At 35.0% G+C, this 16,199-nt stretch overlaps 1 protein-coding gene across 1 annotated transcript; it reads left to right on the forward strand.

The window, feature by feature from the left end:
* Positions 1-296: 296 nt before the first annotated feature.
* On the forward strand, positions 297-12,592 carry LOC132030090 (MOB kinase activator-like 1A). Its single transcript, XM_059419571.1, has 7 exons — positions 297-489; positions 1,545-1,593; positions 3,342-3,450; positions 4,425-4,518; positions 9,479-9,612; positions 10,243-10,406; positions 12,368-12,592. The coding sequence occupies exons 1-7, from the start codon at positions 467-469 to the stop codon at positions 12,440-12,442; spliced, it is 648 nt and encodes a 215-aa protein (XP_059275554.1). The 5' UTR covers positions 297-466; the 3' UTR covers positions 12,443-12,592.
* Positions 12,593-16,199: the final 3,607 nt, after the last annotated feature.

Here is a 16,199-nt window from a genome sequence, read left to right on the forward strand (position 1 = left end):
ACTGTTATAGTGTTTAGCTAATTTATATTTAAATGGTCTTGAGATAATATTTTATTACCTAATTTTTTATCTCACGAAACATACCCTACACATTTAAATATTTTTTAAATATGTAAATTCTGTACAAAAACTTTTTCATCGACTAAATACCAATTTTTACGTTAACTAAAACCATTGACCTCAAACCATTTTCATTTTATTTTCCTTTTTTATGACTATGCTTTTTAAGGTTCACATTATTTATTATTATATGAGGTGTCAGCTGTCAATATTATGTCATGAGATGCGAAGTCAGAGGGCTAAGCAGCATTTTTCGACACTTCCACTGAAATTATAAACAGAAAAAAAATAAAACTGCCCGCCCACCTGCCCGCAAATAAATAAAAAAGCCTTCTCACTTTTCGGGCAGCTTCAAGTTCTTCTCAGAGATCCCAATTTTTTGAATTCACATATCTAATTCATCATCATGAGTCTTTTTGGTCTTGGAAGGTATTAATCATTTTTAATTTTTTGTTTTTATGTGAATATTATGCACCTTTTTTTAAAAAAAAATAAAAAAATTCGGTGCTGATTTCTATGTTTTTTTATGATCTCTGTTTTTTTTTTCTTTCTGTATTAATGTTCTTTGTATTGTTTTCAATTTTTGCTCCACTAAATCATGGAAATTTGTGGGCTAGAAATCATTTTATTAAGGGTAAAAAGGTAAATTTAAGTTGAATGTTACTAGATTGAGAAAGTTGTCAATTCTTTTTAGGACTTACTAAAAAGAAAAGGGTGTTACATAAATTGGGATGGAGGGAGTACCATTTTACTATATGTTTAACTGGTTTTAAAATAGAAATTTGGGTTAGGTAATAGTGTTGCGAGATATTTATTTGTGTAAATGGATCAATTCTATAGTTTCATTTGTAAAGTATGTAGCATAAGGTTGCTTGTCTTGATTGGTTTAAGAACTAAAGGATATACGAGAGATGGTAAAGGACAAAAAACTGAAGAAATGTTTTAGCAAGTTTTTGGCTATTGATTATATTGAGGGGTTGTCTGAATGAAGAGAAAGATATAGCTTGGCATTTGTATTTCAAGTATATATATACTTGCTTTACGCTGTGCGAATGTCACATTATCTCCTAAGTCTTTGGTTTTAGTTTGACCTGCTTAATGCTTATTGTGTACTTTGCCAACGCGTTTGCTTGTGGTCAGAGGCGAATCTAGGATTTCTGGGACATGGGTTCACCACTAAAGAAAAAGAAGGAAAAAATGTGTTAAGTGAGACTTGATGCCTAGTCCTCTAGGTAAATAACTCAACTTTCAACCAAGTGCACCATTTAGCCTTTTTGTATTAATTTTAGATATATACATAAAATATCTAGTTGTACGGAGAGACCATGTGTTCATGTGCCCCAATTTTAGCACCTAAAATCGCCCCTGCTTGTGGTTGCTTTGAGCTTTAACGTCTAGTGCACCTTGCTTTTAGATTTGAATGCATTGTTGTCTGTAGCAATACACATTTGTCGTCTGATGCGTTGTTTGCTCTTTCTATACAGGAATCAGAGAACATTCCGGCCCAAAAAAAGTGCACCCTCAGGGAGTAAGGTTGCTCTTTTTCCTAGTCGAGGAGAAGGAAGCTCCTGTAGTCTTTCTTTGTTTTCGTACTTATTTTCCATCTGTTAACTCGTTGGCTGCACCGTTTTTATGTTGATTCTGAAACTTTTCAGTTATCAAAGAAAGAGCAATCTTCAAGCTTTATGGCAAACTGACTATGTTTGTCCAATTTTCAAGGATGCTTGGTTTTTCTAATCTTCATGCTAGTATGTGTTTATGATTGATTGACCATGATAGTTGGGATTTTTAGAACTACAAGAGTTATTCTGCTTTTTTTTAGACAGTCAGGCAGTGACCAGGTGAGCCTGGCCTCAAATGTCAACATTATTTTGATTTTAGGGAGCTTTCAACTTTGTTTGTTGGGTCTTGTACTTCGACTATCTTATTTATCTATGATAGCTACTGCTCCTTTCTTTCCAGACTATTTTATCATGACTTTCTCGCTTTTGTTATTTCTCATTTTCATATTGCTTTGATATGCTTGTCCTTATCTGACCTTTTTGTCTTGTTCTCTCTTGAGCCGAGGGTCTTTCGGAAACAACCTCCCTACCTTTCAAGGTGGGGGTAAGGTCTGCGTACACTCTACCCTCCCCAAATCCCACATTGTGGGATTCCACTGGGTATGTTGTTGTTGTTGTTTCAACTTTGTGAATGAGATATATGAAATAGTGGACTTTAGAATGTTAAGTGAGCAAGTCATTTTGTCTTGTTGATGCCGGGGAACTGCATCCTAAAAATATCAACTATGTGGCTAATGAGGTACTTATTCTGATATAATGATAAATCATTGTTTTTTTTTTCACATGAGATATGGTTTCAAATTTTCAAGGTTTATGGCATAGATTGGCAGGCTTTTATTTTCAGTTAGAGAAGCATCATGATGATATGAAATCAATTGAATAGTCTCATTAGTCTGAGAACATAATTGTGAGCTCTTAAGGTTCATCTAAGCGTCAAATTTTCATACGATAAGATTTGATTCAGTTTCAGTAGTCTGGTTCCCAGTCTAGAGTATTGCACTCTATGAGTTCAGATCCTTGTGTCAGACATTAGACTTGCAACCATTCTCAGATATGCCTAAAGATACACAATTGGGTTGATGAGCGCTGTTAGGCAGCTCTGGCTTTTTGGCATTAGTCTCCTGTATCTTTTTGATGACGTTTTTGTACAGGCCAGCTTGACACATATCAACTATTTCACTGGGTACATACTACTTTTCACCCGCACATGTACCGGGTAACTTTCCCCGTCAAGGCTTAGGCTGATGGGAAGAAATCACCTCGCCTTTTTTTTTTTTTTTGGCTTCCGCTGGGATTTTAACCTGGAACTTCATTGTTTTCCTCCTACTTCATTGACCACTAGGCCACACTCATGGGTGCCTTGTATCTCTAACTGGATTATTTGAATAAATACTCCCAATTTGTAATTTTTGAAGCCGTCATTTTTGGTATTCAAGCTGTACAGCATTATACTGTGAAATTATGCTAGGTTTATTTGTTTATTGCAGTTTCTAGATAGTAATTATTATTGTCAACATATTTAGCTGGGATTTTGTGCTTTTCTGGATGAATCGTCTTATATGTTTTATCTATTCCATCTCTTCGTGCTAGTTTATCATTCTTCTCGGACTTTTGTTATGGTCCGAAATGTATCAACAAACTGTGGAGTAGAAGAGTAGTAGATTACACCCTATAAACTAGGTCATCTTCCTTATTTACTCTCCTTTTCCGCTATTACAGGGGGCACAACTAAGGAAGCATATTGACGCCACATTGGGTAGTGGAAACTTGAGAGAGGCTGTGAGGCTCCCTCCGGGAGAAGATATTAACGAGTGGCTTGCTGTCAACAGTACTCTTTCTCCCCTCCACCTTTCTATCTTTCATGCATGTGCATGCTAGTATCCTACTTTTAGCTCTATTTGTTTGGCTTGATGTTCCTCAGACACAAGCAACACATGTGATTGCTGTGTTCACAATCGCCCTTGAACTGCAGGCCTTAACTGTCGCTGAAGAAGAGTCTCTTTAAATAGCCAAAAAGAAAAGAGGACATTAAAAATGACAAAGAAAGATATCCCGTCTTATCCCAAACTAATTGCTCTACTTTCTTCGGATTGTCCCAAAACTTTGTCACGTCTCTAAAAAGGTTCTCTATGGTTTCTTATACCTTTTCAAACATAATGCTGCAAGAGATCACATATGACTTTCTTTTACCCATAAATCTGCATAATACTTATTCTAAAACTGACAGAACTTTCAATTCGTCTAAGGTTTATTCTCCACGGTTTGGTAACTTTTATTTGAACAGAATGCTTCAAGTCTTCCCATGTCTTCTAGGTTACAGGTGTAGTAAAGACCTGTGGTTAGGTTGTAAGCTCGTGTGAGTATTGTGTTATAGTATGAAGAAATGTTAAATTATGCAGTACCTTGATCTTTATCTTTCTGGTTCTGGGTCATCCAAATGCCACATGAACATACCACACCGGAGAAGTTTCACCGTGAAAAATTCACATTTTAAGAACAACTTTTTTCGATTTGCTTAATAACAGTGAGAATTTTTTATGACGTTTAAAGGCTGGTGGAAAGTAAAATAAACTGTGTTGCAGAAAGAATTCCGAATAGAAGCTTTCATGCTGCTTACATGTGAGTTGTCTGTTTGAAGCCAATTGTGAGAACAGAATGCTTGATTTATCATGTTCATTTTGCTCGTATAATACACACACGCGCAAACGCACACGCACATTGATTTTGTTTCTTTGCTTGGTTGATGTCATAAGCTAATCTACATTTCAAAACTGAATGGAAGTTTTATCTTGCAATGTCCAGCTGTCGATTTCTTCAACCAGGTGAATCTGCTGTATGGCACCCTGACTGAGTTCTGTACGCCAGAGAACTGCCCTACAATGACCGCAGGCCCTAAGTATGTTCAGTAAATGACCGCTTTGATCATACTTGTGCAAAGTACTATTTGCTATGTAGTTTAGTGATGTAGAAGAATAATGAGTAATCATTTAGATGCTTGTTGATTATATATCAAAAAGGGTTGCTTTCCTGAGCAATATTTGAGATGGGTTACAATTATATTACTCGTTCCCTCATTTCTTTCTCTAATTGGTATTTGTTCTTCCGTTGATGATGCCAGCACTTATTAAATCCTACTAGTTGGCGAATGTTCTACAGTTTTGCAAAGCTATCCTCTATGTGTAGTTTTCTTTTTGAGGGTCTGATTTAGATGCTAAAAAAATGGAAACATGTAAATCCTTCCCCACCAGGTTTGCGATTTGAACACCACTTGCGTGAAATGACCTCGAATTCAGTTGAAATGTTTCTATTAGAAAGAATAACATTTAAAGCCATGTATGGTGCTCTTGAGAATGCTCTTCTATTCTTTTCTGGATGACCAAGCGAGTTAATGCAAATATTCTTAATGATTATACTGCCATTTGTTGTGCGTCAAACAACTCCAACTTTTCTTCCAGTCTATAATGAGTTATGTTGCCGATGTATTTGCCGATTCATCCGGGTATTCTTGACGACCATCTTTGAGTTCTGTTTTAATCCATTATTAGAGCTTGTCGGACATTAAATTCTTAAGACTTGAAAGCACTCTAGTAGTTTCTTTATTGGTGTGTTGTCCAAGTCACAGTTATAAAGTGTTACTGTGAATCAGCATTGTTCTTGTAATTGTGGGCAACTTATGAAAATATCCTTCTAAAATCACATGGAAGGAAATCAGTGGTCTAGGATTCGTTACCACATGTAAAGATGAGGATGTACATTGATTAAGGTCAATGGTAGAGAGAAATGATACATGTTTGCACTCGGTTTTAGGTTTAATTCCCAAGATAGATATCTGAGATGATGTTGTTAATTCATTATGATTTTTTCTTTTTGATAAGGTAAGGTTGTTATTAATTGATCATGATACTTGTTTGATCAGGCTAGGTGGAAATTTATTTAGAAATCCTTCTATGTAAAGACTTACAACTCCACATGTTGGGAAGATATTTATGTTTTAGTTCCTTTCAAAGAAATTTTGCAATAAAAGAAGTAGAGGAAACACATTAAGTACATGATTCGATTCTTGCGATGATAATACTAGTGTTTTTTTTCTTTGTATATGGTAAAATCCACCCTTAACCCTCCTACTCGGTAGCCCAATATTGGCCTTATCCACTTCACCAACTCTATGGTTGGACGAGGAGGGTCTTTACCACTGGGAAATCCCTCCTTTCCTGAGTACACTTTAGCACCCATAATCTGTCTTTAGGGTGTCAGTATAGTAGACATAGACATATAGTCAATGACAGGATATGTAAATTCTTAACACTATAGATATGTTTGTGATTAGTAAGTTTAATTAAATTTAATATAAGAAAATTAGTTCTTAAATATGAATTTTAATGCTTATAAGGATTTCTTATCAAAATATAAGAAAACTAGAACTTAAATATGATATTAATACTTAATGTATCTATGCATATGTTTAAATTTAAGAAAGTTCTGAACTTGGTGACATCGTTTTTTTCACGTGCTTTAATTAATTGCAATTTGCTCTACTTCTTTTACCATGCAAGTGAAACATCCTATAGGAAGTTTTGAGACAAAAATATTATATGGGAGTGAAAATTATTTCTCTCCTGATTAACCCGTCAGATGATTGTCATAGAAATGTGGATACCAAGGTGAATGGCATTACGATTTCCAATGTTTAGCCAAGGCTTAGCTCAGGACCCCACTACTCGTCGTATTTGGTTTGGTATTGCTACCACACATGACTTTGAAGATTGTATAAGATCGGACAAAATAGAATTAATTAAGTTTGACTAAGGGTAAGTACCATACGTAAAGGACGAACTAAGGAAGATCGCTTAAAGTGGTTTGGCCATGTCCCACGTTGACCTCCATATGCACTGGTATATAGATGCCACAATATGACGATTGAATGTGATAAAAGGGGATGAAGTAGATTTAAAATCATATTGAGGGAAGAAGTTTCAAAAAACTTACTATTTCTCGGAATCAATGTGAATTTAAATAAGAAACAACAACAACAAACCTAGTATAATCCCACAAGTGGGGTCTGGGGAGGGTAAGACGTATGCGCATCATACCTCTACCTTTATGGGATGTAGAGGTCAAGTTTCCGATGACCTACTCAAAAGAAATGTAATCGATGCGTAAACGTAGGAAAGAAAAAAAAAAAAGTGACTCGCAAAATAGCAAAATGAACAAAATAAATGCAGTAACATATATCAATGCACATTAGCGAAAAAGAAACTACGCGAACACCCTAAATCATACGATAACGACTCTGTTACCTACTAACTATCTACCCTAATTCCCTGACCTCCACACCCTCCTATCTAAGGTCATGTCCTCAGTCGATTGGAGCTCTATCATTTCCTGTTTAATCACCTCCCCCCAATTCTTTTTCGGCCTACCTCTACCTCTCGTAACTCTTGCTATAGCCGACCTCTCACACCTCCTCACTGGTGCATCCTCGCACCTCCTCTTCACATGTCCGAACCATCTCAGCCTCGTTTCCCTCATCTTGTCCGCCACAGAGGCAACCCCCACCTTATCCCGTATAACTTCATTCTTAATCCTATCCCTCCTAGTATGCCCACACATCTATCTAAGCATCCTCATCTCCGCCACATTCATCTTCTGAACGTGGGCATTCCTGACTGGCCAACACTCTGCCCCATACAAAAGTGCTGGTCTAACCACCACTCTGTAGAACTTACCTTTAAGCCTTGGCGACACTTTCTTATCGCACAGTACCCCAGAGGCGAGCCTCCATTTCGCCCACCCCACCCCAATACGGTGTGCGACGTCAGCATCAATCTCCCCATCTCCTTGGATTATGGACCCAAGATACTTGAAGTTGTCTCTCTTAGGAATGACTAGTGCCTCAATCTTCACTTCCACCTTTGTCTCAGAAGTCACATTGCTGAACTTGCACTCCAGGTACTCTGTCTTCGTCCTGCTTAACCTGAAACCTTTTGACTCCAAAGCCTCTCTCCAAACTTCCAGCCTATCATTAACTCCACTTCGCGTCTCGTCAATCAATACTATGTCATCCGCGAATAACATACACCACGGCACCTCCCCTTGAATATGTCATGTCAATTTGTCCATCACTAAGGCAAATAGGAATGGGCTAAGGGCTGATCCCTGGTGCAATCCCATCTCGACTGGAAGGTGCTCCGGATCACCTCCTAATGTCCTAACTCTGGTTTTGGCTCCATCGTACATATCCTGGATAGCCCTAATATAGGCCACAGTTACACCTCTAGACTCCAAGCATCTCCAAATAACCTCCCTAACAACTTTATCATATGCCTTTTCTAGATCGATAAACACCATATGCAAGACTCTCTTCTTGTCCCTATATTGCTCCAACAATCTCCTTACAAGATGAATGGCTTCGGTAGTCGAACGCCCCGACATGAATATTGGTTCTCAGAGATACACACCCTCTTACTCATCCGTAATTCGACCACCCTCTCCCATACTTTCATAGTGTGGCTTAGTAGCTTGATACCCTTGTAGTTATTGCAACTCTGAATATCACCCTTGTTCTTGTACAACGGCACCATAGTACTCCACCTCCACTCCTCTGGCATCTTAGCCGTCCGAAATATGACATTAAACAATCTAGTTAGCCAGACCATACCTGCATCTTCTAATTGCTTTAAAAGAGAGACTCTTTAGTAATTAGTATTGGAATAAAATGGACCTGAATTGAATGAATGGATATACAGTATTCATATAATTGATTTGTTTGGAATTTAGGCATAGTTGATTTATTGATATACTGATTACATATTTTTTTCTTTGCGTGCGCAACTGTCTTACTGAAGCAAGCACTTTAGTTGTGCTTTGCGTTTAAAGACCTCAGCCCATCATGGAGCTTTTCTGTGCGCTCCGCTTTGACCATGGTTCCACCTGTAGCTGCTAAATTGAGAAGCATTTAAACTATCAGCACTTTATGAAGTTTACCCAACATACGCACTAGTCGAGGAAGTTACTATAGGTATTAATGATGAACTAACACTGTCTGAGCTACTAGATATTGTTCACTTACGGTTTGGTAAAGTGAATTAATTTTTGATCTATGTATTGAACCCGTGCTGTTCATTCAGAAGAACCTAATAATAATTGGATATGGTTTGGTTGAGTTGAATAGTGCAGCATGGTTGATGCTGAATCTAAAGTTTTCACTACTGGATAAATACTTTTGACAACTAATCCTCTTGATTTTACCATAGTAGCATCTAAATGTGCAAATGTCGTAGTAGGAACAAGGTCAAATCGTCTGCTAGTGCATAAACTGCTTGAATAGGGGTTATGCACCCTTCTTTGGTAGAAACAAATTCTTTCTTGTAAATATCGCTTCTTTACCACATAGAGGGGCAGAATGCAAATGAAGAGTTGGGATGTATGGAGGCTTCTTATTGTCATAAAAAGCTTTAAATTGTTAATATGCCGTACATCAACAAGATTGTTTCTTCTAGTTCTATGTCGTTGTTCTCTCCATTTAAAGTTAATATTGCAGCCAGAAGTCTAGTCCTTTATTGCTTATCAAAAAACAAAAAAGATTCTAAACCTTGATTTCCTGGCTTTTTTCATAATATTTTTTTCTGCACTCTTGACTATTTGTTATTGGTGAATCTGCAGTTTTACAAAGAAATGTATCTACTTTGCTGGTTATCTTAGCCCTGTGAATGTTCATTCCTTCTTAATCTAGTTCAACTTTGATTATGATAGGCTGAATCAAGTTAAAGCCAAAAGTTTCTTATGCCATTTTTTTGATGTTTCAAGAGAAGAAAACTTCAGATGCTATTCCTGACTTCTTTACATATTGATTTCAGGTATGAGTACAGGTGGGCTGATGGAGTACAAATTAAGAAGCCTATTGAAGTTTCAGCTCCAAAATACGTTGAATATTTGATGGACTGGATTGAAACTCAATTGGATGATGAATCATTATTTCCTCAGAGGCTTGGTAATTACTGATCTTTACTTGGAAATTAATAACGTGCTGTTTTTGTAATTTTAGAGTACTGTACCGGTGCAAACTACACAATTTTTATTTTTGAAAGTAAATTTGTTTTAAACTCAACTAAAATATTTCACACGTTTCTAGAGTGAAATCTCATGTTATAATTCTGACTTCAATTATCATCTAATTGCTCCACATCAAACCATCTAAAACTACTTGATTATCATTCTGCTTTTCTACTCTGTTATCGTTCTGCTTCTATTGTATTGTTCTACTTTTTTGATAAGCTGTTTTGCTTACTCATCAAAAAAGCTACTAGTATAATATGAAGGTCTAACTTCTTGGTCTTCAGGCTGTCTGAATTGTCTTGGATAAATAGTTATGGTAGAGAGGCCCCTTTCTTCCACAACCCCCAAGAAAAAAGAAAAACAACACAATTACATTGCTTTAATTGTTTACTTTTTAATTAGTTCTGTTGGGAGAGGGGAAATACAGTGGCAGAGTCTGGGCTTGGAAGTGGGTGGGTTGAGCGGGGGGATGAGGTATTCTAGCTTACTGATATCAATTTTCTTTCCATCTTAGTTTGGAGAAAACTAATGCATATGGTCACTAATTCTGTGCTAAATTTTGTAGGTGCGCCGTTTCCATCTAACTTCAAGGATGTTGTGAAGACAATTTTTAAGCGTCTCTTCCGCGTATATGCACATATTTATCACTCACATTTTCAGAAAATTGTGAGTCTTAAGGAGGAGGCCCATTTGAATACGTGCTTTAAACATTTCATACTCTTCACTCATGTGAGTTCTCTGAATCTCTTTCTTGTGCACTTACTAGTTTTTCTTTCTTCCAAAGTTTGAAAACATGCTTATTGCATGCATCTGTCCAAGTTGATGTCGTGTTATCTTCTTTGTTTTTCCTGGTTGTCTGTTTAGCTTTTCAAGTGATAGTGTTTTCTCTTTTTTCTTTTCTCAAGATAATTAATATCAATAGCTAGGAAGAATCCACAATATGTGAGTTGTCTGGATAAAGTTAGGGGTCGGTTGAGATAAATAAATAAATAGAATCTGGATAAAATTAGGGCTCGGTTGAGATAAAATAAATAAATAGAATCTGGTGCTTTTAATATCAAGGAATCCAGCGAATGATGTGGTTGATGAAGTTCTAATAAGTTAATGGAAGAACGGAAAATTTTTGGTCTTTCTTATTTCATCTTCTCTTATGCTTTAAAAGTAAACTTATTCTTAGGGTGCCATAAAGGACGCCCATAATAAAGCATGTTAATTAGCCATGATAACTTAACGAACTCACGGACCACCTAATTTTGTTTTTTTGATTGATTTGTTGGGAGACACACCATATAAAAGTGGTTTACAGAAAGTAAAGAATCTAAAGTTCTAAACAAAATTATGATTCTCTACGGAGAGTACTAGGAGCACACATTCATCATGGCCTCCACAATGAACAATTTGAGGTCATTTCAGAGCCAGTCTTTCATTGGGACACGGCTGGAAACTTTAAATCAGTTTTCTCGTTAATGTCTTTCTATTTTTGCTCTTCATCAACCATGACAAAATCTAGATTTTACTGAACATATCTTTTCTGTAAGTTTATGATGAATATGGATGATTAAGTTTATAGCCCTTTTTGAGTATCGATTAAGGTTTTAGCCTTAAAATGACAGCAGATACTTTTCCAGATTAGTTTATCCTAACGATATTTCCAACATTACTTGATTAAAAAATTGCCTTTTAATTGTTGAACCTGGTTAATTGCTGCTCTATAGGATTTCTGCTCAATCAAATTACTATTATCTTCTCTTTCATACCGAAAAAACTTAGCTCTTCTGGTTGTTGAAGATAGAGAGGATACTTTGTTATCATTATAGCATAGTTGGTTGTTATTAGGTCATGTGCATGGAATGGAAGGTCTTACAGAATTTATTCTCCCTGGGAATCTGGGGAAGGGAAGAGGGTGCAAAAGACTTGTTTGCATTAGCAATTGGGGTTAACTCTAAACAAGTCTCCTGAAAGAGAAGATTTTTTTTTTGAGTTGTGGGGTAAGAAGCTAGGGAGGTCAGCAGAAACCTGGTTTTCAAGAAGAGTAGTGGTTCTTGGGTAAGGTGTATAGAAAGAATGGAAGATGGAAGTAATTTTGAACCTTTAGATGTGGTTGATATAGGCCTTCCTCCGATAGACATAATTTTATTTCTTCCGTTCCGTGGATGAGTATAGAAAATTGTTTAAAGAACATGTAGTATAACTTCATCATTAGAATAAAGTGGGAGAAATAAAATCTTCCTGGAGTCTGCTTCTGCTATTCGGATTTGCATCTTTTTCCTGCTAGAAGGGGATATGGAGCATAATTTTGGGGCTTTTGGGGGGCATTTTGAGGGTTAGATCTTTTGCATAAGACTTGAATCACACAGCTCTAGTTTCTATCCCCCTAATCCACAACAAAGCTTCTATCGCTACCTTACCCAGGCTCCTAATACTGGAATCTGTGGGATAGCAATGAAGGGAGTGGCTAATTGTTCTGTGAGGGCGTATATATGATTGAAAATTGTCCATGGAAAGAAAACAGATAATCAGTTACCAAAGATGGGGAAAAAGCCTTGATCTTTCGGAGGTGATGCAAATTGCTTTTGACAACATAGGTTGTCAAGAACTTCGTTGTGCAACTTACTTTGTTTGGGGTGCTTATAGTATTTTGCATATGGATTGATTACGATGGAGTTAATAATTGTATGTTTATTTTGTAGGAATTTGGACTGATAGACAAGAAGGAGCTGGCTCCACTCCAAGAGATTATAGAATCCATCATTGTCCCTTACTGAACAACATGATATTTTATTTTACTGCTAAAGCTGGAACTAAATAGTGTAATGTAATAAAGTTTATCGTGGTCATCCAAAAGTGTATAGCCTCAACTGACATTTGAAGTGTTTGAGAATGTATAACGTGCTGTATGGTTGTAGCTTTTTCTATATTGCTTTCAAGCTAAGTCCTTTTTCACGACTAAATGAAAGAGCAAAATTAGAGTACAGTCATTAGTCATAGACATGTTTTTTTAGGTTTGCTCTAATGAGTTATGATCAGGAAGTTAAGTGCTATTTATCACTGTAGATGTGCATTACTTTGGTTGTCATTAACCTTTAATGCTGTAGGAGATATTAACCATGTTGTTTGCTTTTCCCCCCAAGTATTACGAACGTTAATTTTTTTTTTTTTTTTTTTTATAATTGCTTGAGTATTACACCAAAAGTCACTAGATGACATAAAATGAGATACATTTTACAATATTTACGCAATGTTGAGTGATTTTTTGGTTACAAAATATAGTTTGGCGATTTTCTAGAATACTTGGGCATAGGGGCGAATTTATGTAGAACTACCAAAAATAATTAAATAAAAAAAAATTACTAATAAATCGGGAGCATAACCCACGGTTACAGATATATTGTGTATATAGTTAATTCTTAAAATATATTTAATATTAATTGAAGGAATACGTTGTAAACAAGACTGGTGGGTAGAATGGTTAAGTCAATTTAATCCCTTAAAAGTCACGGGATCGAACCTCTCATTATAAAATTTATATCTTATCTTAGCAATGGTGAATTTATTTTCTTGAAATATTGGATTCGTCTCTGTTTGGGCAAAGTCAAATGATCTTGTTTCGTAGAAAAGATGTTGGGATGATTTTGGTACAATAAAGTAAAATTGAGTGGTTATTCGTGGAATTATTCGTGGATCGAGGGTGCATATGGTATGAAAATTACTTTTCAAACTTTTTATGTTTGATTGACAAAAAAGAATGCCCATGTGCTTTACTTATGGGGCCTCTTTTCTATGAAATTTGACGCTAGCTAAAACATTTGACCAGTGTACCATCCCCTCTTTTTGAGAAAATGACAAAAATGATTCCTTGTGTTTTGGAGGCAAGTTTAAACAGTTCCTTAAATATATTATTGAGCAATTTTAATACTTTAAATTTATGAAAAACGAACATTTTTTGTCTCAACCAAAAACTTAGCAAACTCTAGATGTTAGTTTAACGAAAAAAAAAAAAAAGATTTAAGCAAAACATATTAGAAAAATTCTCGTCAAATTCAAAAAAGCGCAACGTTAACTATTAAATCAATACTAAAAATTGCATAAATTTCACTTAGAAACCTATAGTAGCATTTAACCAAATAGAACCAAAAAAAAAATGATTCATCCATATGTGAGTTCCAGTTAAAAGAAATTGGAAAATTTACAGCCCATAACTATCTCTAAGACTTATTTATTAGTAATAGCTATCTTTTTATTTAATTATTTTTGGTAGTTTAATTATTTATCAAATTACCATCTATTTATTCTATTTATTATTAATGAAAAAATCTCTCCATGTGGACACACATTTTCTTTTTTTCAAATATTTTTCCTCGCAGATCATATTTTTTGATTATTCTATTATAATTATCAATTCTCCTTTAAAAGGTAACTAATTTTTGTTATGTTTATTTGTTTGTATTTCTCTTCAATTGTTCATACATTTCCAATGTTTTACCTTTTTTTCATTCATGTTTTTTAACTTATTTAGAGAGAAGTATCTTGCCAATAAGCTCTAACTCCATTGATTAATGTATTGAAAATTTCTAACTAAATCTTCTATATATTAAAAATATAAACGCTTATTACAAGCAAACCTCAACTCGACACGAGGCTAAATATGATGCCACGATTTTTCGCGGTAAGAGAAAGGAGGCCCTCTAATAATGAAGCAAAAATACATCGGTGGCAACAAGAAACGGAGATCTCCGACCTTTTAACAATTCATTAAAATCTCCAATAGGTCAAATAAGAGAAAATCCATCATGTGTGTTGTTAATCATCCTGTTATTTATCTTATGAATGATGAAGAATAACATTGACATGCTTAATATGATATTGAAGATTACATGTAAATAGGATGTTGTTATAGAAACACACAAAGTTGTGGGCTTAAAAAAAAAAAAAATGTTTTTTTTTTTGCATCCAAAATATAAATTTTTTTGTATATTTCGTGTATTATATTGCGTATTTAAATGGTTTTTTTTTTTGGTGTAGAGCCTATTTTTACTCCACTTTGTTTTCACGATTTTTGTAAAAGTATTTCAATATATCTTAAGTATTTCTAATTTATGAAATAGTTTCGATATATTTCATTTGTATTCCATTGTATATACTTATACAACAACTTATATTTCTTATTAAACAATACGCCATATTTCATTATTCATAAGCTATATAAGTGATTTTTGAATTCAAAATTTTTGATTGCATGATCTCGAGAGAGATTCGAGGACAAATCACGTGAAATATATATGTTTTAATTTAACTTACCATTTAAAAAAGAAAAAGAAAGAATAAAAAAATATAGCCTATTTTTACTCAAATTTTGTATTTTCGTTACATTTCAAAAAATACGTTAAAATAAGGAGGTCCTTTGAGCATATTTATCATTCACTATATTTTTCTATATTTAAAAAAAAAAAAAACAAACCGGAAATACACGTGTTTTTAAAGAAAAGTAGCTATTTATGTAAGTTTCACAAAGGAATTTCCCCACAATTCTCATTAAATCTACTAATCAGAATTTGTCAAATATTTGAAAAATAAAAAATAATCAATTCTTACAAACTTGAGACTAAAATTGCTCAAAGTGCATTGGAGAGGCTATTTTAGGCCTACCACAAACATCAAAACCCTTTTTTGCCATTTACTCCGCTCTTTTTCCTTTACTTTTGTATGTGACCTTTTTGAATTACTTCTAAAAAATTTTTATACAATATTCGGTATAATTGTGAATAATTATTTTAAGACGATATAGTTTTACAAACTTAAAAACTTTCTAACTTCAATATGTAGGAAGCGAGGCCTGAGATTCAGACATACAGAGGAGATGCACGGGAGGCTCCGGTGCGGGGTGTGAGAGAGGGTTGGCCATGGCGGTTTCGGAGAGGTAGAGGTAGGACGAAAAGTATTGGAGAGAAGTGATTAGGCAGGACATTGCGCGATTCTGCCTTCTAGGAGATAACCCAGATAAAAGGTTGTAGAGGACGCGAGGCTGTAAGTAAGATTAATAGGTAGTAGAGCGTGTCTCGTGTGTCTTTTCATACTAGTAGGCATAGTATTACCTCTATAGGTTCTTGTCCTTCAATTTCTTGTTGCTATTTGCTATCTCTGGTACTTCAATTATCATATTAGTTTCATAGTTTGCTGCATTTACTGTTACTTTTCTTCATAGTGCTTATCTATACTATTTTGTCATGACTTCTTTATTTCTTCAATCCTATTCTAACTTTTTTGTCATGTTTCTGTTGGTAGTCTTTTCGTAAACAACCTCCGTGCCTTCCAAGGAGTAAGGCTGCATACATTCTATCTCCCTGCATCCATTAGCTGAAATTATGATAGGTATGTTGTTATTGTTGTTATCTTATTGTTAATAACTTGTTATTACAAAATGACATGACGTGTCGAATACTTTATTATGCAGTTTATTTTGAGTAATTTAAAAGGGCTTAAATGAAAGGAATTATTTTATAATATTGTTAGGAAACTATTCTT

Source organism: Lycium ferocissimum, chromosome 9, assembly GCF_029784015.1.
Source record: "Lycium ferocissimum isolate CSIRO_LF1 chromosome 9, AGI_CSIRO_Lferr_CH_V1, whole genome shotgun sequence".
Classification (NCBI taxonomy): Eukaryota; Viridiplantae; Streptophyta; class Magnoliopsida; order Solanales; family Solanaceae; genus Lycium; species Lycium ferocissimum.